The sequence below is a fragment of the Amyelois transitella genome, chromosome 16 (genome assembly GCF_032362555.1).
Source record: "Amyelois transitella isolate CPQ chromosome 16, ilAmyTran1.1, whole genome shotgun sequence".
Classification (NCBI taxonomy): Eukaryota; Metazoa; Arthropoda; class Insecta; order Lepidoptera; family Pyralidae; genus Amyelois; species Amyelois transitella.
In genome coordinates this window covers 3516920-3537901 of record NC_083519.1, presented here as the reverse complement: position 1 = coordinate 3537901, position 20982 = coordinate 3516920, and the positions used below count along the sequence as shown (strand labels likewise).

The 20982-nt window shown below is 41.5% G+C and overlaps 2 protein-coding genes across 2 annotated transcripts in view; one reads left to right on the top strand and one right to left on the bottom strand.

Moving 5' to 3' along the window:
* The window catches only part of LOC106129733 (bumetanide-sensitive sodium-(potassium)-chloride cotransporter), a 35757-nt gene extending 27512 nt beyond the window's left edge, over nucleotides 1-8245 (top strand). The window contains exons 9-20 of the mRNA XM_060948543.1: nucleotides 332-541; nucleotides 957-1188; nucleotides 1432-1553; nucleotides 1657-1792; nucleotides 3287-3498; nucleotides 3675-3916; nucleotides 4324-4544; nucleotides 4814-4989; nucleotides 5394-5551; nucleotides 5832-5974; nucleotides 6367-6500; nucleotides 6905-8245. Of these exons, the coding sequence (XP_060804526.1) occupies nucleotides 332-541; nucleotides 957-1188; nucleotides 1432-1553; nucleotides 1657-1792; nucleotides 3287-3498; nucleotides 3675-3916; nucleotides 4324-4544; nucleotides 4814-4989; nucleotides 5394-5551; nucleotides 5832-5974; nucleotides 6367-6500; nucleotides 6905-7018 (2100 nt within the window). The 3' untranslated portion in view covers nucleotides 7019-8245. The remainder of the gene's footprint in view (nucleotides 1-331; nucleotides 542-956; nucleotides 1189-1431; nucleotides 1554-1656; nucleotides 1793-3286; nucleotides 3499-3674; nucleotides 3917-4323; nucleotides 4545-4813; nucleotides 4990-5393; nucleotides 5552-5831; nucleotides 5975-6366; nucleotides 6501-6904) is intronic.
* A 1042-nt stretch (nucleotides 8246-9287) lies between these two features.
* LOC106129680 (tyrosine-protein phosphatase non-receptor type 9) overlaps nucleotides 9288-20982 on the bottom strand; it is a 49586-nt gene continuing 37891 nt past the window's right edge. Inside the window, exons 9-15 of the mRNA XM_060948633.1 lie at nucleotides 19347-19530; nucleotides 18179-18342; nucleotides 17580-17809; nucleotides 17115-17251; nucleotides 13991-14067; nucleotides 12006-12163; nucleotides 9288-11529 (exon numbers count right to left, since the gene is read on the bottom strand). Coding sequence (XP_060804616.1) covers nucleotides 11458-11529; nucleotides 12006-12163; nucleotides 13991-14067; nucleotides 17115-17251; nucleotides 17580-17809; nucleotides 18179-18342; nucleotides 19347-19530 — 1022 coding nt within the window. The 3' untranslated portion in view covers nucleotides 9288-11457. The remainder of the gene's footprint in view (nucleotides 11530-12005; nucleotides 12164-13990; nucleotides 14068-17114; nucleotides 17252-17579; nucleotides 17810-18178; nucleotides 18343-19346; nucleotides 19531-20982) is intronic.

Below are 20982 nucleotides of genomic sequence, written 5' to 3'. Positions count from 1 at the left end.
AGTTTTCTTTATTGACCTATCCAGTAAACAAATCGTATTTCAAGCTACATTGAGCTTACAATTCGTTTGACCTAATCAACTTGGAAACCATTTGTTTCAAGACGATGAGTTGCTTATTGAAGTCAATTGAACACGCAATTATTTGGTGACTCAATTCTATTTCTATGGCGATGTGATATATGTTCTTACATTTGGAAAACATACCTACTTAACTAATTATATTCATTAAAGTCAAACCGCACGAACGGATCATTGTAAGACTTCGTTAAAAAGATCATTTTGGTGTAATTCTCCTCTTGAAGCAAATTTTTATCTAAATACTTTGATTTAGGACCCAGCATCGGCCATACCCAAGGGCACACTGCTTTCCTTGCTCATATCTATGGTGAGCTACGCGCTCATGGTGCTCATGTCCGGCGGCGGAGCCCTAAGGGACGCTAGCGGTAACGCCACGCTTATCGTCAACGGCACTTACAACGTCGACGAGATTAGCACCTGTCCCCCCGGCGGCTGCGAGTACGGCCTTCATAACAGCTATTCGGTAAGTTCTACACTATAATTTGCCATGTTTGTCAGGGATAAATCTATGTAAATCGTGTCTTTTTTGTGATTCATGTTGATGCCTATATTTATTATTCTTGTCGCTATCGTAATACTGCAAGAATGAACTGCATAACTAATCTTTACAAATGACCAACTTATATGGTCATCAAGCTTCAACTTGGAAGAGCATTTGCTACGTCTTTGACGACGATCCTGGATTGGTTATGTCAGGTACTTACTCGAAGTCATTCTCGTCTGATGCAACCTTTTCGGGGGACCGTATTCATTTTTGATTTTTTTCTATTACACATCTAGCTGCCTAAGAATGTGCACGTTTCCAAAAGATGTCCTCCCTCGCCGCAGCAAAATAAAGTTAAATATATCAAAGTATTTTTTATTTGTTTTCGTCATAGGTAATGCAACTGATGTCAGCCTGGGGACCCCTGATTTACGGCGGCTGCTGGGCGGCCACACTGTCCACGGCGCTGACCAACCTGCTGTCGGTACCCAGGCTCATCCAGGCTCTGGGCATCGACCGCATCTACCCAGGCCTCATCTTCTTCTCCAAACCCTATGGAAAACACGGCGAGCCGTATCGCGGATATGTTCTGACTTTCCTTGTGTCACTCGCTTTCCTTTTGATAGGTAGGTAATTTGCTTCATTGTTTATATTAACTTTTTAAAAAAGTTATATTTTATTAGACTGGTTGATTTGCCTACCATTTGAGTCGCCTTAAGGATCAAAGCATAGCAGGGGGGAATATCTATTAATCTTTGTTCGATTAACAGTAAACGATTATCATTTTGGCAAATTATTTAACTAATACCCATCGTTTAGTAAAAAATATTTCTGTGATTGTACACTAACTTAGGTAATTTATGTTTCAGCTGACCTGAACACGATTGCTCCCCTCATCTCCAACTTCTACCTGACATCTTACGCGCTCATAAACTTCTGCACCTTCCACGCAGCCCTCGTACGGCCTCTGGGATGGAGACCAACGTTCCGGGTATTTTTTTTTAATGTATTTTTCATGTAAAGTAGAAGGAACTTATGTTTTCTTCCTTAAGTTCTTCTGTTCACTTCTAAAGTTAATTTTTAATATCATCCAGTATTACAACATGTGGCTGTCGCTGGCCGGGTTCCTGATGTGCGTGGCCATCATGCTGCTGATCAGCTGGCAGATGTCGCTCGTCACATTCGCCATCTTCTTCACGTTATACCTCATCGTGCACTACCGCAAGCCTGGTTAGTTTCAAAATTAAATATTATTCCTTGTAGCAGTTACACTCTTATTTTTGTACTGGTTAATGGACATTACAGAATAAAATAAAGAAACAAAACCACTTACCACAAACTGAAAAACGAAATTGCTCATATGCCTTCCACTAAGAAAAAATCTTCAACTTGAATCGGTCATATTAGTTGTAAGATAGCCCAGGTTCTCCCTGGGCTTCAATTTTCTGAAATCCATTGCTTAAACAAGTTTCGTTTGTTACTTAAACATTTTTGGGGGGAAAATCATGGATGCCAATGGTACTGAACGTTCATCCTACTCGACACAGAACATTGCTATTTAATACTTTTACTGGATGTTATTCCGTGAACAAAATATCAGAAAATAGCTTCGATCAAGTGTAAATAGCAAGAAAATTCAATTTCAATCAGTGTCAATGATTGTTATGAATGGAGGGAATAACCAATTTAGAATGTTCAATATGAACACGAAACGAGAATAGCTTTGTTGACTGAAGCTAATTTTGTATTGAACCTCATGAGCGATTGCATCACACGTTCCATGCCTCTTTCAATTTGACTCATATCGCCAATACTGTTTTGTTTATATCCGCTTCGTTTCGACGCATTGGATTACTTACAGAAAGTAGAAAATAAACGAGTATTTATGTTTTTAAAAATGTGGGTAGTCTGATTACGCACCCAATTATTGACGTTCTTCTAGGAATTTTACGAGTATTACTACCTATGACTATCATTTGCATGCGGTTTCATTCGCTGTTCTGCCACACCGCACATAATATGATGGGAACCCCTTTTTTCCATGGTAAAAAGTTATTTCCCAGGTCTTAAATTATCTCCACATCAAATTTCATTGGAATCAGTTTAGAATTTTTTGGTGTGAAAGCGTAATAGAGTTACTTACGAATTTATATTAGTATGGATATAATTTTAGTCGTATTAGCTTGCCTAGTGGTACAATGGTCAAGATAATTTATTATGAATACGTGGTCTTGCTGTCTTCAGCAAAGTTATCATTACGTTGAACAGTATCCCCGCGTGCAACCTGTTGCTTTTGGCGTTCAGCCAATGTTTCCTTGTATTCTAAACATACAGAATGTTAACACTTCAAAAGATGAAAGGATATTTCGTTATGATTGTAATCAATATGATCATAAAGCAAAATGGTCTAAGCGCGAAATACTTTTTAATGTATTAATATGGTTTTTTTTACACATACCTATATCACTTTTTTTTCTTACGCAGAGCCAACAGTCTCGAAAAGACTGAAAGGCAACTAATTTCCTTCTTAAATCTGCACGGGAGGATAAACAGTTGGCATACACAATTTTTTTTTCATTATCACATAAGCATGAATACTTTTTCATTTATGTAGGTATAAAAAGTGTTGTCCAGAAATAGGATTTTTAAGGACTTTATTTCCTTATTATATACAACAATTGATTCTTACACCATACAATAACTTTTGCTAATACTCCTTCACAGACGTAAATTGGGGTAGCAGTACCCAAGCCCAAATGTACAAGACGGCGCTATGCAGCGCTTTCACCCTGGCCCGCACTGGAGAGCACGTAAAGAACTACTGGCCGCAGCTGCTCATACTGGCCGGCACTCCGCAGACCAGGCCGGCGCTCATAGACCTCGGCCATCTGATTACCAAGGCCGGCTCGCTCATGATCGTTGGGGATATTTCTGAGGTCAGTTATTTTTACTAAATGTTAATAATTGAAATTGCTTAGTGTTAATTTGCTTTATCCTGAATTAGATAACGTTCTTAAGCAGTAAATCTCCCTAAGGTAAACGATAGGCGGCAGAAATTGTAATGGAAGGTAAACATATAGGACAAAACTGTATGTGATAATTTCTATTTCAGAAAAAACTTTCATATAAAGAACGTGCTGCACGATTCCGTTCTAGCGACGAATGGTTGCGAGGGCGCAAAATTCGCGCTTTTTGCAGCGGCGTACACGGCTTTTCATTCGAGCTGGGAGCGCGCGCTCTCATGCAGGCGGGCGGCGTGGGGAGACTGGCGCCCAACGTGTTGCTCATGGGCTACAAGGCAGACTGGCCTAGTGCGCCCCCGGAACAACTGGTGGCTTATTTCAATGTATTGCAGTAAGTAATATTTAAAAGAATTATTTTGTAGAGATATGTGGGTTGTCTAGATACTGGTGCCCAAACGTGTTGCTCATGGGCTATAAGGCGGTGTACTGATCTTCTGTGCCACCTAAACAATTGGTGGCTGACTTCAATGTGTTATAGTAAGTTATCTTTGCAATATTCAGTTACGGTGTGCACGGTGTGGGAAAACTGGCGCCCAACGTGTTGCTCGTGGCTTACTTTCATGTATTGAAAATTTCTTTTACATACTTAAATGAATTGTAAATATATAAATATAACCGTCATAACTACACTTGCGTTCTAAATTTCACTCTACAGAAGAAAAGCCTTGTTCCACAAAGTTATACTTTTCATGTTTATACGATTTAAAAAGCCAAATAAATAAATTCTTATTATTCCAGTACGGCGTTCGACAACCGCCTAGCTGTGGCGATCCTCCGCGTGGCGGGCGGCCTTGACCACGGCACAGCTTGCGAGGACGCGGCGCCCAGCGCGGGCCTCACCACCACCAGCTCCGGCAGCGCGGAGCTAGCAGTGCGGCGCGGGGGACACATCATGCACGCCGACTCTGACCTGGACATCCGCTCCGACTCCCGTCCCTCCAGTGCCGCTAACCTCCACAGTGAGTCTGTTATATAATCTCTTCACCCGCCACAAGTAACGTTTTATAGGTAGGTACCTACAGCTGCAGTCACTGACTTTTTTGAAGTGTTGTCATTGAAATGTTCGTTCTTAGTTCAACCAGTTGAGAACAGGGACCAACGGTTTAACGTACCATCAGAAAATCAAGAAGACTATAGTGCAGTCCTTGTTTTATGTACTATGTGCACTTGTATCTCGACTAAAAGAAATAACATCTAAAACTAAGTGGGGCTGAATTTTGTTGTGCAGGTCTTGCAAACATGACAACGTCTCGTTCCTTCACCATTTCCGAAAAAGATACCAAAAATAAGAAGAAAGAAAAGAATTTAATGGACTTCAAAAGACAAATAATTTACAAGGCTGCGAATGGAATCGAAATATCCAAAGATCAACTCTCTCAAATGAGCATATTCCAGAAGAAACAGGTAAGATCGCTTTATTTTAACTAAAAAACCTAGATTATGCAAATTTCATATTTCTTCTATTTCAACTTCTTTCTAGTATTTCAAGTATGGTAGGCAAAACATAAATAATGTAGTACCTACAGAGAAATTTCCTTCATACGCAGAGTGTCTAAGAATAACGATATTCAAGAGAAGTTATTTGTGCATTTATGATAAAAAAAGGTCGTGTGAAAATCAATTTTAACAAAATAATTAAGTAACATCAGATGAAGAATATAAAGATATAGTTGATAGATCTCAGTTCTGCAATACACTCAACTGCGGGTTCCAAACGTTCTAATAACGTAATCAATCTCGTTGCGATAGGTAAAGGCTCTTATCATTAAACAAATTTGTGTTATTTCAATCCTATATTCTATGTGTAGGAGTCGGGCACGGTGGACGTGTGGTGGCTGTACGACGACGGCGGTCTGACCATCCTGCTGCCGTACATTCTGTCGCAGCGGTCCGCGTGGACAAATTGCAAGCTGCGGATCTTCGCGCTGGCCAATAGGAGGCACGAGATGGAACTCGAGGAGAGGAAGTATGTTTGTTCCACTTTTTGATGTTTTTACTACAAATTGTGGATCATGATCTGATCTGACGCTACACGCTAAGTCTCGCGTAACCAATAACATCGAATGATCACCTTAATCTGTTCAATTCAAAAAAATTTATTCAGTAAAAACACTTTACACGTTGTAGAGGTCTTCTAGTACCTAAGTATAGAATCGTGACATGACAGATGACCTCGGATATATCTTGCTATTGTAAATCCCTTGAAAAGCAGACTATTCAAAAGTAATTTTACCCTTACCATTCAGCATGGCGACGTTGCTGTCGAAGTTCCGCATCGACTACTCGTCGCTGACGATGGTGCAGGACATCAGCGAGGCGCCGCAGGAAGCCACCAAGAAACTGTTCGACGACACCATACGCAAGTTTACCGCGGACAATGCCAATGAAGGTTATTTTCCGTTTTTTGTTTAGTGTGTTCTACCTTTATCTGTAAATTTTGGACTCGGGGCCCAATCAGTTTTGACGATTGTCCTATTGTTGCCAGACAAACTTAATGCTTTTATTTTGGAGCGATATTTTAAGATTGAAAGTTAACCAACAATGTCCACCCTTTGTTTGTTTCGATGGGGAATTCCTTTATACGGTCGACCCCCGTGAGAGTGGGGACTTCTGCCTTGCACCTAGTGTGTCAGCAGTTTCTGCCATTCATTACTTTAAAGTACCACAATCCTCCTAGCTTGTTCCACTTTATGTGCTAGCATAGTATGTTACTTTCCCTCACTTTGCCCTACATTTGCGTCTATCATTTCAATATGCAACATTTTGATACAAATATTCCAGAATATTCCATAAGCGAAACAGAGCTTCTCACCTTAGCGGAGAAGACGAATCGTCAGCTGCGGCTTCGTGAGTTGCTTTTGGCCAACTCTTCGGAGGCGCGCCTTGTCGTCATGTCTCTACCCATGCCGAGGAAGGTAAGACAGTAAAAACCTATCTAAAAGAGAATCAATTACTTACTCGTATAACTCATAGTGATAGAGGGGACATTTTGTATTGCTAACATGCCGTACATCATTATCTTCCTGGATCAACTATCTACGATCCTAGGGTGGGTAAGTCAGGTTATTTAACAAATCGAATCATATCTACACTGTCAATCATAGTTCCATATCCAGTTGCTTGAATATGCAGGTTTTGTCAAGATGTTATGCCTCACTTAGCGTATCATTCCAATACCTACGTAACTCATGGATATCATTTTTGATAACTGAAGTGTGACTCGAACCTATGTATGTTCGAACGAGGTTTTGATTAGAGTACACACGTGCACGTTTCTAGTTATAGTATCGATGATAACCAATGTGTATAATATTCACAGGGCTCGGTATCGGCTCCGCTGTACATGGCGTGGCTGGAGATGCTCAGCCGCGACTTGCCGCCCGTTCTCTTCGTCCGCGGCAACCACACATCCGTGCTCACCTTCTATTCTTAAACCTCGCTGTACAACGTATTCTATGTTCATAATTTACAATACAATAATGGTGAGATTATTCACGAACGTTGAAAAGTCACTATCACTTATTAGATTCTTTCTCGTTTAACTTTAAAGTTAGTGAAAGAAGGTTGAGGATAAGAAATAGGCCTTTGTGACGTTTGTGAATAACACTGCGTCATTGACTATCCAGTGCCCTAAATGGCTTCATTTATACATAAGATTTAGCTAAGTCTTTGCCCCAGCAGCCTATTTGGCTAAAAAAGTAGGTATACAAAATTGATTAAGCGGAGGTGCTTAAGCAACTACCATTTCAGGAGACGGAAGTAAGATCGTTGATATACAGCCATCGCTAAAATAGAAGATGGTAATTTATGCCCATCCCAATCTTATGTCAAGGAAGTTATCTTATACAATGATATTTCCTTGTATAATGTGAACTTTAAACAATTATTAGTGTAATTGGCAAATTTATAATTGTTGGCTACGAATAGGTTAGTTTTTTTTATAAATTTGTTTTACACATTTTCGTTTTATTATTTCTGAACAAGTTTGCCAAGAATTTTAATTTGCCATTTTGTATTTATTTTTGTCTTAGAATTCTACTTTCCACAGCATTCTATGAATACAAATTATACCTTCAATGAAAATACGTACATCATCAAAAAGAGAATGATTCATCGATAAATACCCAGATTTGTACTCAAAGGAGTAACACAATTTAAGTAGTTAGAGCATTTTTAATGTATAAGTAGATTAGAAATTCATGATAATTTTATACAGTGCCGTTAATTAGTGTGTTATTTTTAAGAACAATTTAAAATGACATTTTATATTTATTTTTCCTGTTATAATAACAAATAAGTACTACAATATAAAAACTACTTGTAATATTATATGCCAAAAGAATATTTTTACTTTCTTTTCTTTTTATTTAATTGACCGTACATGACTTTGTTTGAGTGGGAAAAGAAAAAGTATTACTGTCATTCACGGGACATTTATATACTGAACCTGAATATTTTGTAGTGTATGAATGAGAAATAGTATAAGCTCTCTTTATACTCGTAACAATGTCGGTAGATCGATTGACGACGAACAGTACGTACAAATTTAAAAATTAGTTGTACCTAGAGTCTGTATTGTTTGGTCCTCTGTTTATTTAAGAGATACTAACAGTCAGACAAACTAACGTAAAAAATACGGACAAAAAATATTTTAGTTTAAGTATATACATACATACATACATACATATAATCACATCTATATCCCTTGCGGGGTAGACAGAGCCAACAGTCCTGAGCGGACTGATAGGCCACGTTCAGCTATTTGGCTTTAAGATAGAATTGAGATTCGAATAGTGACAAGTTGCTAGCCTATCGCCTAAAAAAAGAATCTCAAGTTTGTAAGCCTATCCCTTAGTCGCCTTTTACGACATCCATGGGAAAGAGATGGAGTGGTCCTATTCTTTTTTGTATTGGTGTAAGTATATCACGTTATTATTTTATATTTTCATACACTATGAATATTCTTTGATGTATTATGTAAATTTTTTTATATGTGAAAAATCAGTTATAACGAATATTATAGCTTTGTTTTATAGGTAATTATAGATTTTCAGTAAGGATTTGTGTCTCGATCGCGACTTTTCAGGCCTCGAGCTGTGGTATCGAAAACTTTTTGTTTTGTGGTCGAAACACATTCTTTATTTAAAGATTGAAGAAATATTGGTTTACTTATTAAACTAATATCAAATCATCCAAAACACTTATGGCAAAATATTTGATGTGGATTTAAATATATAGCATCTTTTTTTGGGGTACATTCTTCAATCATGTTTAATTTTGATTCAAAATTTGGAATTTATAATATAAAATTCTACTTTCTTTCGTTTAAAGTTAAATTCATGACGGCTGTTACAATTTATTAAAATCACATTTAATAAATTAATGTTTTGTAAGTGTATAAATTAAGAAATAAAAATTATTTTAAGTATTCAATGTTAAGTATTACCTACCACCTGTTGATTACAATAAGTGTTATAGTTCATAATGTTCTCATTTTACATTCTTATTATACAATCTTCAAAATCAAATTGTTTATAATATTTCGTTCAAAACTGAAAAAACTTAAGTTTTACTTTAATTAGAAAGACACTGTTAATAAAAGGACGTTATTTTATTTTTGAATACGTGTATTATTTTCTCTTAACTCGGCAGAGCGCCCAATTCAGGAAAATATCCGAATTTGTATAATAAAACAAATCTAATCAAATATTACAAGATTTTCTTTATTTCACACAATATGTCACAAGGGTTTAAATTTTAACAGAAATATAATTAAAATATTTACAGATACAGAACCAACAATTGTTTCAGATTAACGATTTCCTTGTTTAGTGTACTTACAAACAGCTCAAATACAATGAAGGAAGATATTTTTACGCACACGAAGAAGAATTCAGAGCTTTATAGAAATATATATATATATATATGTGAAATTGACGGGGACACATACTTTGTAGAGCACGAAGAAAGCTACAAGTTCAGGTGGATTGTAATATTAAATACTTTATATACTACTATGGCAATCTAGGACTAAGAGATTCTATTTGCGGGGACGGGAAGTGAAGCCGGAAAACAAGATAATTTCAACACAGTTGGCTACGGAGATATGTAAGTTGCGACAAAGGACGGCGCTTCAAAATATTCACTTTAGATATGTTGCTAACAGGTTACTTTGAAAAATAAATAGTCTTTTGCTATTCCTTTGTTTCACTAATTAGTAAATACTCCTTTATTTACAATTTATATTTCATGTAGTTAACATACGGCGCTATTGTCGATTACGACAGTAAATTAAATTCAGTCGCGGCGAGACCTCCTATCACAAGGCCAGTTGTAAAATTTGGAGCATTGTAACGTTATTCAGTCTATATATACAACTTTTATCATAATATCTATAATAATTTAATGATGCGCAAATGTTTAGTTCACATAATACTGTCGAACATCATGGACTTTATTAATGATTATTATAAAAATGAAATGCACATTACATTAAATGTAATATAAAAATGATGTAACAGTCATGTATGCATTACCCTACCAGCACCTCAACATATAAAAAATGTATCAAACTCTCGATCAGGTTATTAAAATTAATTTATAAAACCTTCAGGTTTTTATAATTAAGACGCCACAATTCATTGAAAAAATATAAACATACATAGTTACACGAAGACAAATAATTCACACAGCCATACTTCATTTATAAATAAATAATACAATTCTAATTACGGGAATATTTTTGGTTACTAATATTTATAATAAGCGAAATAAATACTTGTAATAACGAGGTTTGACGTAACCGTCCGATATATCAGTGCTACAGGAACATACGATTTCATAAGACTAACCGGTTTAAGAGCTCCCGGTACTATGGCTGGTGTCATCGCCTGCCACTTACACTACTTGAACCACAGACGTAGATCTAGCTAGAATTCGCGTGCCAAATCTTATCAAGAGTGACAGGTCTTCAAGATTGTTTCGTTCGGCATCTTTATCTTCATCAAAAACAGAAATATAAAAATGTATTTTTGTGCTGTAATTAGAAAAACAAACCGCCCTGTTGACTTCAAATACGCACAAAACCCTTGATTTCATTCAGATGTGTGAACAGCGTTATCTAGCTATATATATGTCTGTGTCATGAACACATCTCGTTTGTGCGGCTGTTGCGCTTTATATGGTCGCGGACCGAGTGTGATAGAGTAGATCATCACTGTTATTCATCACTACAATATTTTATTGACGTTAAAATTTGTGTAAATAGCAGTAGTAAATGATAGCGACTCAAAGGGTATATTTTAGTGGTCATGTGTGGTACGTGCAATGTTTGATTTGGACGTTAAAATATATAATGGTTACATTGCGAACTGTCACAACTATTTCCGAATTTTTTTCCTTATTGATCACCGCGCGGTACATGCCAAACACATGACCCTCTTTTTATAGTCAGGTAAAAGTAACTCCTGCGAATAACAGCGTACCTAAATTTCGTTACACGATCTTCCATTTCGACAGACGTCGTGGATAAAGCAATGTACACCTCTGAACGCACTTGCGACAAGACGCGACGCGGTAGATCGCCGTATTGAATCGTTGACAATCGCTGGTTTGTGATCGCGTTGTATCGCCTTTGCGTTCTAGAGTTGTATTCGGTGTTATATGATGTTACGCGACGCTGTATATTATGTCACACGGCGCTGTATTCGCTGTATATGGAGTCTCACACGGCGTCGTATTATTTGTATATGATGTCACACGGCGCTGAATTATTTGTATATGATGTCACACGAGTTGTTAAGCACTGTATTCACTGTATATCACTGTCCACTGTATTCACTATAGCAAAGCGCACGCGGGGCGCGACAGTCTTCATTCCGACTCGTCGTCGTGCTCGTCCTCGAAGCTAGGTAGCTCCGAGCTGTCCAAATAGCCTTGCATCACCTGGAAAATAATTGAAGTGAGTTACTTAAACACACACAGGACAAATTGCACAGATTGAGTAAGCTTCGAAATAAGTTCGTGACCTGTGTTATGAGATACTAACTCAACAATACTTTATTTTTTAACAAATAATTACATAGATAAATATCCAAGATCCAGGGTAATCAGAAAAAAAAAATTCTCATCATGCTTTGGCCAGGATTCGAACCCGTGGCCCCCGGTGTCACGGACAAGCGCCCTACCGCTGAGCCGCAGAGGCCGTCAAAATATATAAACATTCAAGAAGATCAATTTCATCCTGAAGTTAGCCATACTCAGGGTCTCACTATTACCATAATCCAGGAGTGGGAAGTCTTACACAATGATGATGCATCTTTCAAACGCGCGAAACATTAGAAAAAAGCAACCAGCACCAATGTCCCACGAGCGGCCGCCGCGTGTACAGATGTCCCACTGGCGGTATAAACGAGACTCACCGCGTACTCGAGCAGCGCCACGTGGCAGAACACGTACTGGTCGGGCATCTGTATGGAGTGCGCGCGCTGCGCGCGGATGCGCTCCACCGTGCCGCGCACGTCCGCCACGCCCTCCGCCGACAGCCGCAGCGCGCAGATGTCCAGCGTCAGGAACGTGCCTGGCGGACATTTTCTTGTATTTATCCAATATATTTAAACGACCAATTCTTGTATAATGTTACAGTTAAAACTAGTTTTTAGTTAGAACGCGTTTTCCCTAGTTAGAACTAGTTTTTACTAAATGCCTTTGTTAAAACTAGAATTAACTAATGCTCAAAATTAAATATCAGTTAAAACGAGTTCTGTCTATACTAATATATGTATAGTCTATAGTAAATCTATAGTATCTATAGTATAGTATCTCGGAAACGGCTCCAACGATTTTCGTGAAAGTTACAGATTAGGGGCTTTTCGGCTCAAGGAATCGATTTATCAAGGTCCTAGGTTCGAGAAAAGCTCGGTTCCCAAGATATATAAACATTTTAAAAACCGCGTTTTAAGAAACTATATCAGCGCCATCTCTGGTTAACCGAGCAAATAGCTCGGTCAACCGGGTATTCATTATTATAGGATACTTCATATCGCTTAATAATTGTAAAAACGTATGGTTTAACAACATAAGTTGACGTCAAATAAATTTTTCAAAACTAAGTTTACTGCCGCTTCCAAGGCGTCAGTGCAGAAGAAGCGGTAACAAACTGCACTGCAGCATTTTCAGCACTGCAGGACCGTCATCATATCGTCACCTCTATATCAACTGATAGGCCGCGTTCAGCTATTGGCCTTAATTATATAATTGAGATTCAAATAGTGACAGGTTGGTAAGGTAAGGTCAAAAAACAATCCCAAGTTTATACGACTTTGCCTTAGTCGCCTTTTAGGGCATTCATAGAAAAGAGATGAAGTTGTTCTATTATTTTTATAGTGGTACCGGAAACCACACGGCACAGACCATACTTATCGGTTAACACCAGAGATCGGAATAGGTAGATTGATTTTTTGTACTTGCATCATGAATTACCATAGAAAGCATAACATGGATAAGCCTCTTTTCTGGGATTCCATTTCAGTACTTACACTTGCAGTAAATTACATTGTCCGCGGGTAACATAGGACTACAATTTACGTGAACGAAGTCGGGGGAAAACAGCTACCACTAATATAGGTATTCTTCATCAATTTACAAATCCCGCAATCCCGGAGGCATGTCCATATTAATATATACGTTTCAGTTCATTGACCCCAATTCAATCTACCTATTCCGATCTCTGGTTATCACATATAGTGACAAAAGATTAAATCTTTTTAGGTGTTGTAAAATGAAAAGGCCGATTTCAAAGTTTCGCGTTGCATTATACTATTCCAGCCGCTCGGCGAACACGGATCATTACAACATGATACGGAACGTCCCAGAAAAAAATAGTTTAATACCTGTATTATTTATAAATAGTGCAGCTTTAAGAATATTCATATTGTAAGGAAAATACAAAATAAAAATCATAGTCGGCCAACAAACGTTGGATACAAATGTCCAATGCTTGTTGCAATGGTTATTAATCAATTAGCAATGAAACATGCTTGTAAATTTTAACGAACGAATATTGTACTTTTTTGAGGGAAGAAGCCTACCCTATCTATTGTGTGAAAGCTGCCTCTCTTTCCGCGCAGATTGTTAAAATCGATAAAAGGAAATCTGTCTTCTCGCACTTCGTAAGGTACGAAGATTTTCGACGCAATTAGCAAAAAATTCCCGATTCTCTTATTAAGCTGAACGTGGCCTTTCAGTCTTTTGATGACTTTTGGCTCTGTCTACCCCGTAAGGGTATATACTCGCATAGAAGGGATTATATGTTAAGTTTTTTTGGGAATTACTTCAGAGTAACGATTTTTTTGGACAAATTACACAGATAGATTTATATGTATAAAAACATGTATAAAAGTAATACCTGTTCTTCCTATGCCCGCTGAACAATGGACCACGATCGGAGGCCCTCTACTGTGTCCCGCCCACGCGTCTCCTAAACTGTAAATGGGAAAAAAAGTATTAGGTAATTGAATTAATAATTTATACTAAAGAATATAGCGTTGTATAAATAAAAATGAAAAGTACTGAATATAAGTTTGGTTCAACTGTGTATGTAAGTTCAAGTAATTATGGTAAACAGTCAACGGATGGTATGGTAATTGGTAATGTGCAGGTTTCTTCATGATTTCTTTTACTGTGAGATCATCGAATAGAATTCAAACTAGTATACAAATAGCCATTGGTACTTGGCGGAGGTGGGATTTGAACCTGTGGGCACCTTTCAGATTCTGGGCTGGTTCACTAGTCCCAGTAGTTTCATGGGATTAGATTGGGATTAGACACTAACGAAATTGTCTTAGTTGTCCTTCTATGGGATTAGTGTGGTATCAAGTTCTATAGATTTATTTAAATGTTAAAATATGACTGATTGTGTGGTTTCCGACACTTTTGACCGTTACTCCGTATCTTTTTCATGGATGTCGTAAAAGGCGACTAAGGGAGAGACTTAAAAACTTGGGATTCCTCTTGTAGGCGACGGGCTAGCAACCTGTCACTATTTGAATCTCAATTCCATCATTTAGCTATATAGTACAGTTGAACGTGGCTTTTCAGTGTTTTCATGATCACCCAGCTGAGCAAAGTGGAATAAACCGTCTATATGTATGTATGTGTGTGTGTATGTATGTGTGTGTGTGTGTATGTATGCGTGTATCGCACTGACTCCTGTCTGGCGGCGAGCTGCGCGCGGCGCACGCGCTGCAGGAAGCGCAGCACGGGCGCGGCGCCGCAGTATGTATGTGTGTGTGTGTGTGTGTGTGTGTGTATGTCACTGACTCCTGTCTGGCGGCGAGATGCGCGTGGCGCACGCGCTGCAGGATGCGCAGCACGGGCGCGGCGCCGCAGTATGTATGTGTGTGTGTGTGTGTGTGTATGTCACTGACTCCTGTCTGGCGGCGAGCTGCGCGCGGCGCACGCGCTGCAGGAAGCGCAGCACGGGCGCGGCGCCGCAGTATGTATGTGTGTGTGTGTGTGTGTGTATGTCACTGACTCCTGTCTGGCGGCGAGCTGCGCGCGGCGCACGCGCTGCAGGAAGCGCAGCACGGGCGCGGCGCCGCAGTATGTATGTGTGTGTGTGTGTGTGTGTATGTCACTGACTCCTGTCTGGCGGCGAGCTGCGCGCGGCGCACGCGCTGCAGGAAGCGCAGCACGGGCGCGGCGCCGCAGTATGTATGTGTGTGTGTGTGTGTGTGTGTATGTCACTGACTCCTGTCTGGCGGCGAGCTGCGCGCGGCGCACGCGCTGCAGGAAGCGCAGCACGGGCGCGGCGCCGCAGTATGTATGTGTGTGTGTGTGTATGTATGCGTGTATCGCACTGACTCCTGTCTGGCGGCGAGCTGCGCGCGGCGCACGCGCTGCAGGAAGCGCAGCACGGGCGCGGCGCCGCAGTATGTATGTGTGTGTGTGTGTGTGTGTGTATGTCACTGACTCCTGTCTGGCGGCGAGCTGCGCGCGGCGCACGCGCTGCAGGAAGCGCAGCACGGGCGCGGCGCCGCAGTATGTATGTGTGTGTGTGTGTATGTATGCGTGTATCGCACTGACTCCTGTCTGGCGGCGAGCTGCGCGCGGCGCACGCGCTGCAGGAAGCGCAGCACGGGCGCGGCGCCGCAGTATGTATGTGTGTGTGTGTATGTATGCGTGTATCGCACTGACTCCTGTCTGGCGGCGAGCTGCGCGCGGCGCACGCGCTGCAGGAAGCGCAGCACGGGCGCGGCGCCGCAGTATGTATGTGTGTGTGTGTATGTATGCGTGTATCGCACTGACTCCTGTCTGGCGGCGAGCTGCGCGCGGCGCACGCGCTGCAGGAAGCGCAGCACGGGCGCGGCGCCGCAGTATGTATGTGTGTGTGTGTATGTATGCGTGTATCGCACTGACTCCTGTCTGGCGGCGAGCTGCGCGCGGCGCACGCGCTGCAGGAAGCGCAGCGCGGGCGCGGCGCCGCAGTATGTATGTGTGTGTGTGTGTATGTGTGTGTGTATGCCACTGACTCCTCTCTGGCGGCGAGCTGCGCGCGGCGCACGCGCTGCAGGAAGCGCAGCACGGGCGCGGCGCCGCAGTATGTATGTGTGTGTGTATGTATGCGTGTATCGCACTGACTCCTGTCTGGCGGCGAGCTGCGCGCGGCGCACGCGCTGCAGGAAGCGCAGCACGGGCGCGGCGCCGCAGTATGTATGTATGTGTGTGTGTATGTATGCGTGTATCGCACTGACTCCTGTCTGGCGGCGAGCTGCGCGCGGCGCACGCGCTGCAGGAAGCGCAGCACGGGCGCGGCGCCGCAGTATGTATGTGTGTGTGTGTATGTATGCGTGTATCGCACTGACTCCTGTCTGGCGGCGAGCTGCGCGCGGCGCACGCGCTGCAGGAAGCGCAGCACGGGCGCGGCGCCGCAGTATGTATGTGTGTGTGTGTGTGTGTGTATGTCACTGACTCCTGTCTGGCGGCGAGCTGCGCGCGGCGCACGCGCTGCAGGAAGCGCAGCACGGGCGCGGCGCCGCAGTATGTATGTATGTGTGTGTGTATGTATGCGTGTATCGCACTGACTCCTGTCTGGCGGCGAGCTGCGCGCGGCGCACGCGCTGCAGGAAGCGCAGCACGGGCGCGGCGCCGCAGTATGTATGTATGTGTGTGTGTATGTATGCGTGTATCGCACTGACTCCTGTCTGGCGGCGAGCTGCGCGCGGCGCACGCGCTGCAGGAAGCGCAGCACGGGCGCGGCGCCGCAGTATGTATGTATGTGTGTGTGTATGTATGCGTGTATCGCACTGACTCCTGTCTGGCGGCGAGCTGCGCGCGGCGCACGCGCTGCAGGAAGCGCAGCACGGGCGCGGCGCCGCAGTATGTATGTGTGTGTGTGTGTGTGTGTATGTCACTGACTCCTGTCTGGCGGCGAGCTGCGCGCGGCGCACGCGCTGCAGGAAGCGCAGCACGGGCGCGGCGCCGCAGTATGTATGTATGTGTGTGTGTATGTATGCGTGTATCGCACTGACTCCTGTCTGGCGGCGAGCTGCGCGCGGCGCACGCGCTGCAGGAAGCGCAGCACGGGCGCGGCGCCGCCCCCGCCCGGCACGCCGTAGTCCGGCCAGCGCGTGTACTGCCCGTGCCACACGCGCCGCGACTGCGAGCTCTGCGGGCCAACGGCTGGCGTTAGTTGAACGTCAAGCAAGACTTAACGATATGGGAATTATCTATTTACATTTATTAATCAACGGCTTATATACAAAGATGAGTTATGAGAAGTGGGGTAACCTCGCTGAGTTTGAACTACGTGCAACAATATTATTCACTGATGCGTCACGTAGGTATTCCTGCTACCGCAATAGTTAACATTTATAAATTAAAAAAAATATATGAAACACTGAAAGCTTTAAGGTGAACATAGATTTGACCGCGCCAAAGACACCAAAAATGTTTTTAACTGGCAAAATAGGTAATATAATTACAATAACACACACCCTCAAGTCGGTGAGAACGAGATGCGTAATGGTGTAGTCGTCCTCCTCGTCGACGGCCTCGTTGGCGAGCGCGAAGCCGCCGTGGCGCGCGGCGGCGCCGGGCGCGGCGGGCCAGTACTGGCCGCACTTGACGCGGCCGCGCTCCGCCGTGCGCGTGGTCATCACCACCACCAGCGTGCCCTGCTCCCACACCATGCGCCAGAAGTCGCCGAACGTTTTGGGGAGGGGGCCTGGGGATATCATTTTTTTAATTAGTCATTTTGACCAAATCGGAGGCGTTCGGCCAAATGGTCAGGTCAAAAGTCAGCACGAAAGAAATCGTGAAATAGGCGAGAAACTTATAAAGATTTTCACTCAAAATTTTCAATCCACTTAAAATCTGAGAAAAAAAAGAGTATATTTATTGTTTCTCGCCTTTTGATTGTCTTCTGGTGAATAATAAAAGTTTGTAGTACGCATTCTTATGGATTTGGCAAATCGAGAAATGCGACCACTGCCCACTTTTTTCTTCCGATAGAGAAAAGTTACAGGAGAAATTATGAAATCCAACGCACACTCGCCTGTTTCTCGTACAAGCAGAACAATTGAAATATCCATACCTTGTGTACAAATAAAAGCATTCTTCTGTTTATAGCCGTCGACGTAGTTAGCGTTGATATAGTCTGTGGTGGGGTCGTCGGGGTCCGTCTGAGAGAGCAGCACGCGAGAGTGGTCGTAACATAATACGTCCGTGTAACGGTTTTTGGCTAGGTTATTCGGCAATCTGAAAAAGAAAAAAACAATATATTAGTGATGAATATTAAAATTAAGATGTTATGTTTGGTTTTCATCAAGAATAGAATCAGTTGTAAGAATAATATTATGGGACAATGTTGGGGGTAGGATGATAAAATTTGTAATGGCATTTTTACATGTATAGCAGTAACTTTGTTATTGTGATTAGATTTGGCCATCTTAAGTTAAGGTGTGCTTTCGAATGTAGCCTTTGAAACGATATGATGGCTTAAAAAAGGCAAGATTCAGCTTTCAATAGTATTGTGGAATAAGCGGATTATGAAGCGAGTCCAAAACGGTAGTAGGCCGCCGTTGAGACCTAAGGTTGATGAGTATTTCCATTAGTTTTTCTGGCTCACTTGTCATTTAGGAACGTGAATGTAGCCGCTACCATCTCAACCATCCCCACCACCCAACATACACCGTGTGTTTACCGGCACCAATATAAAAAAAATTGGAACAATCCATCTCATTTCCCATGGATGTCGCAAGAGGCGACTAAGGAATATAAACTTGGCGAGGTAATGGCTAGTCACTATTTGAATCTCAATTCTATCATAAAGCTAAACAGCTGAACGTGGCCTATCAGTCTCTCGTGTGTAGCCAGCAAGGGATATAGACGTCCCCACCACCATCCACCATAATAACGCTGTCGCTACGGTTGAACGTCTAATAAAACAATCCACCACTGCTGCTAAACTCATTAACTCGGGACTTTCTTTGACCTTATATTAGATACAATGCAAGAAACCATATCGCGTTTTAATATTGAACAGAACCATCTATGTAATCACACATTAACTATAAGAATTAAACTAAAAATAATTATCTAGAATATATGGACACTTGCATCACATAAATGCTCACTAAGCAACGTCTCAATTTCCTACGGGGTGGACAGAGTCCGCAGACACATTAAATATAGAAAAATATTTAATGTGTCTGCGGACTCTGATACAAATTAAGATTACTAATTTGGACAAACGCACTCACTTGGCGTTGATGAAGGTGCCCTGCGGCGGGCGCGAGCGGATCTCGTCGTACTCGGCGGCCAGCCCGCGCCGGCCCAGCAGCCGCAGGCGCGCGGCCAGCGCGGCGGGCGGCAGCCCGCGCGCGCCGCCGCCGCACTCCTCGTCCGAGGCGGCGGGCGACGCCGACCCCGACGACCATGTGCGACCTGACACAGTTGTGACATTTTTCTTTAAATCGTGGATTACATAAAGAGTAAAAAAGAAAGAATAAAACATTACTCGTAGTATTTTAAAGTGGCCACATTTACGTCATTTTTTAAATCGTGGATCACATATAGAGTCAAAGAAAAAGAATAATAAATTAGTATTAGAAAGTGCTGTGTGGTTACCAGCACCAATATAATAAAGAATAAGGGATAGGCTTACTAACTTCGAATTCTTCTTTAAGGCGTTGGGCTAGCAACCTATCACTATTTGAATCTCAATTTTATCATCATCATCAAACAACTCGTGGCCTAACAGCCTTTACAAGCCTATGGGCTCTGTCTACCCCGAAGGTGATATAGATGTGATAATAATAAACATTTAAAAGTTTTGTTAGATAGTCAAGAAAGGGTTGGGGATCACGAGACACTAAAGAGAATTTATTTAATTTTATTTTATTGTGTGTGTGGATCACGGCGGTATGAAAGATCCAGTACCGTATTTTTGTGTTTGTAAACAGGATAAAACCGCTTGTAATAGAAAAGGTTAATACTGGTAGATGAAGAGTGCCCTAAATCGAAGGGCTTGTATGAAAACATGATAGATGCATGTCAATATGTAAAAAGAGGGAAAATGTAGCTTGTGCCTACCCCTCCGGGAAAAAGGCACGATCACGTATAGTTAAGCTAATACTGTTTATCTTATTTGGAAACACTGCGGTCTGGATTTAAACAGTTACGAGTAAACTATATAAATTAAGCGCAGCCTTCGATACGTACATACGCATACGAAAAAGAATATTTAACTAATAATTCAACATAAATAACCACTCACAACACAACAGCAACGACAGTACCAGACGAAACATATGCATTTGCAATAAAATCAATTTTACGTTCTCCGATACGATCCTAAGCACCTACATCGTTAAATCGCCGATTCACTCGACGCTACATGTTTCCTAACAAACGCTATTCAAAAAACAATTTACTCATGTAATTGTAAAACTGTTTATTTTTCAAATTAAATTTATCGATTTCACATACCCAATATAGGTTTGCTTGAACTCATATATTTTGTAAAAATAATGATTTGAAATTTCTACTCTTAACGTAAAAATAAACAAAAATATTGTATAAATATTGTCTTATCAAAATTGACGTATGACACCTACGTTTTACCTATCTTTTTTTTAAAGAACAAAATACAATAAAGTATTTATGCAAATCTTTATACTATTATCATACATAATAAGTATTACTATATTAATTCCGCCGCGCATTCCATTTTACCCCACTTTTAAGTTTTACTAAATTTAATATCAAAAACGATTTGACCGATGTTATTGCCGCACGAACTTAAAAAATACTATTGACAGATCCTATATACCTTTAATGTTTCATCAAAAGCAGAGCAGCGGTTAGAAAGTTATCGCGTTACAAACATACATACAG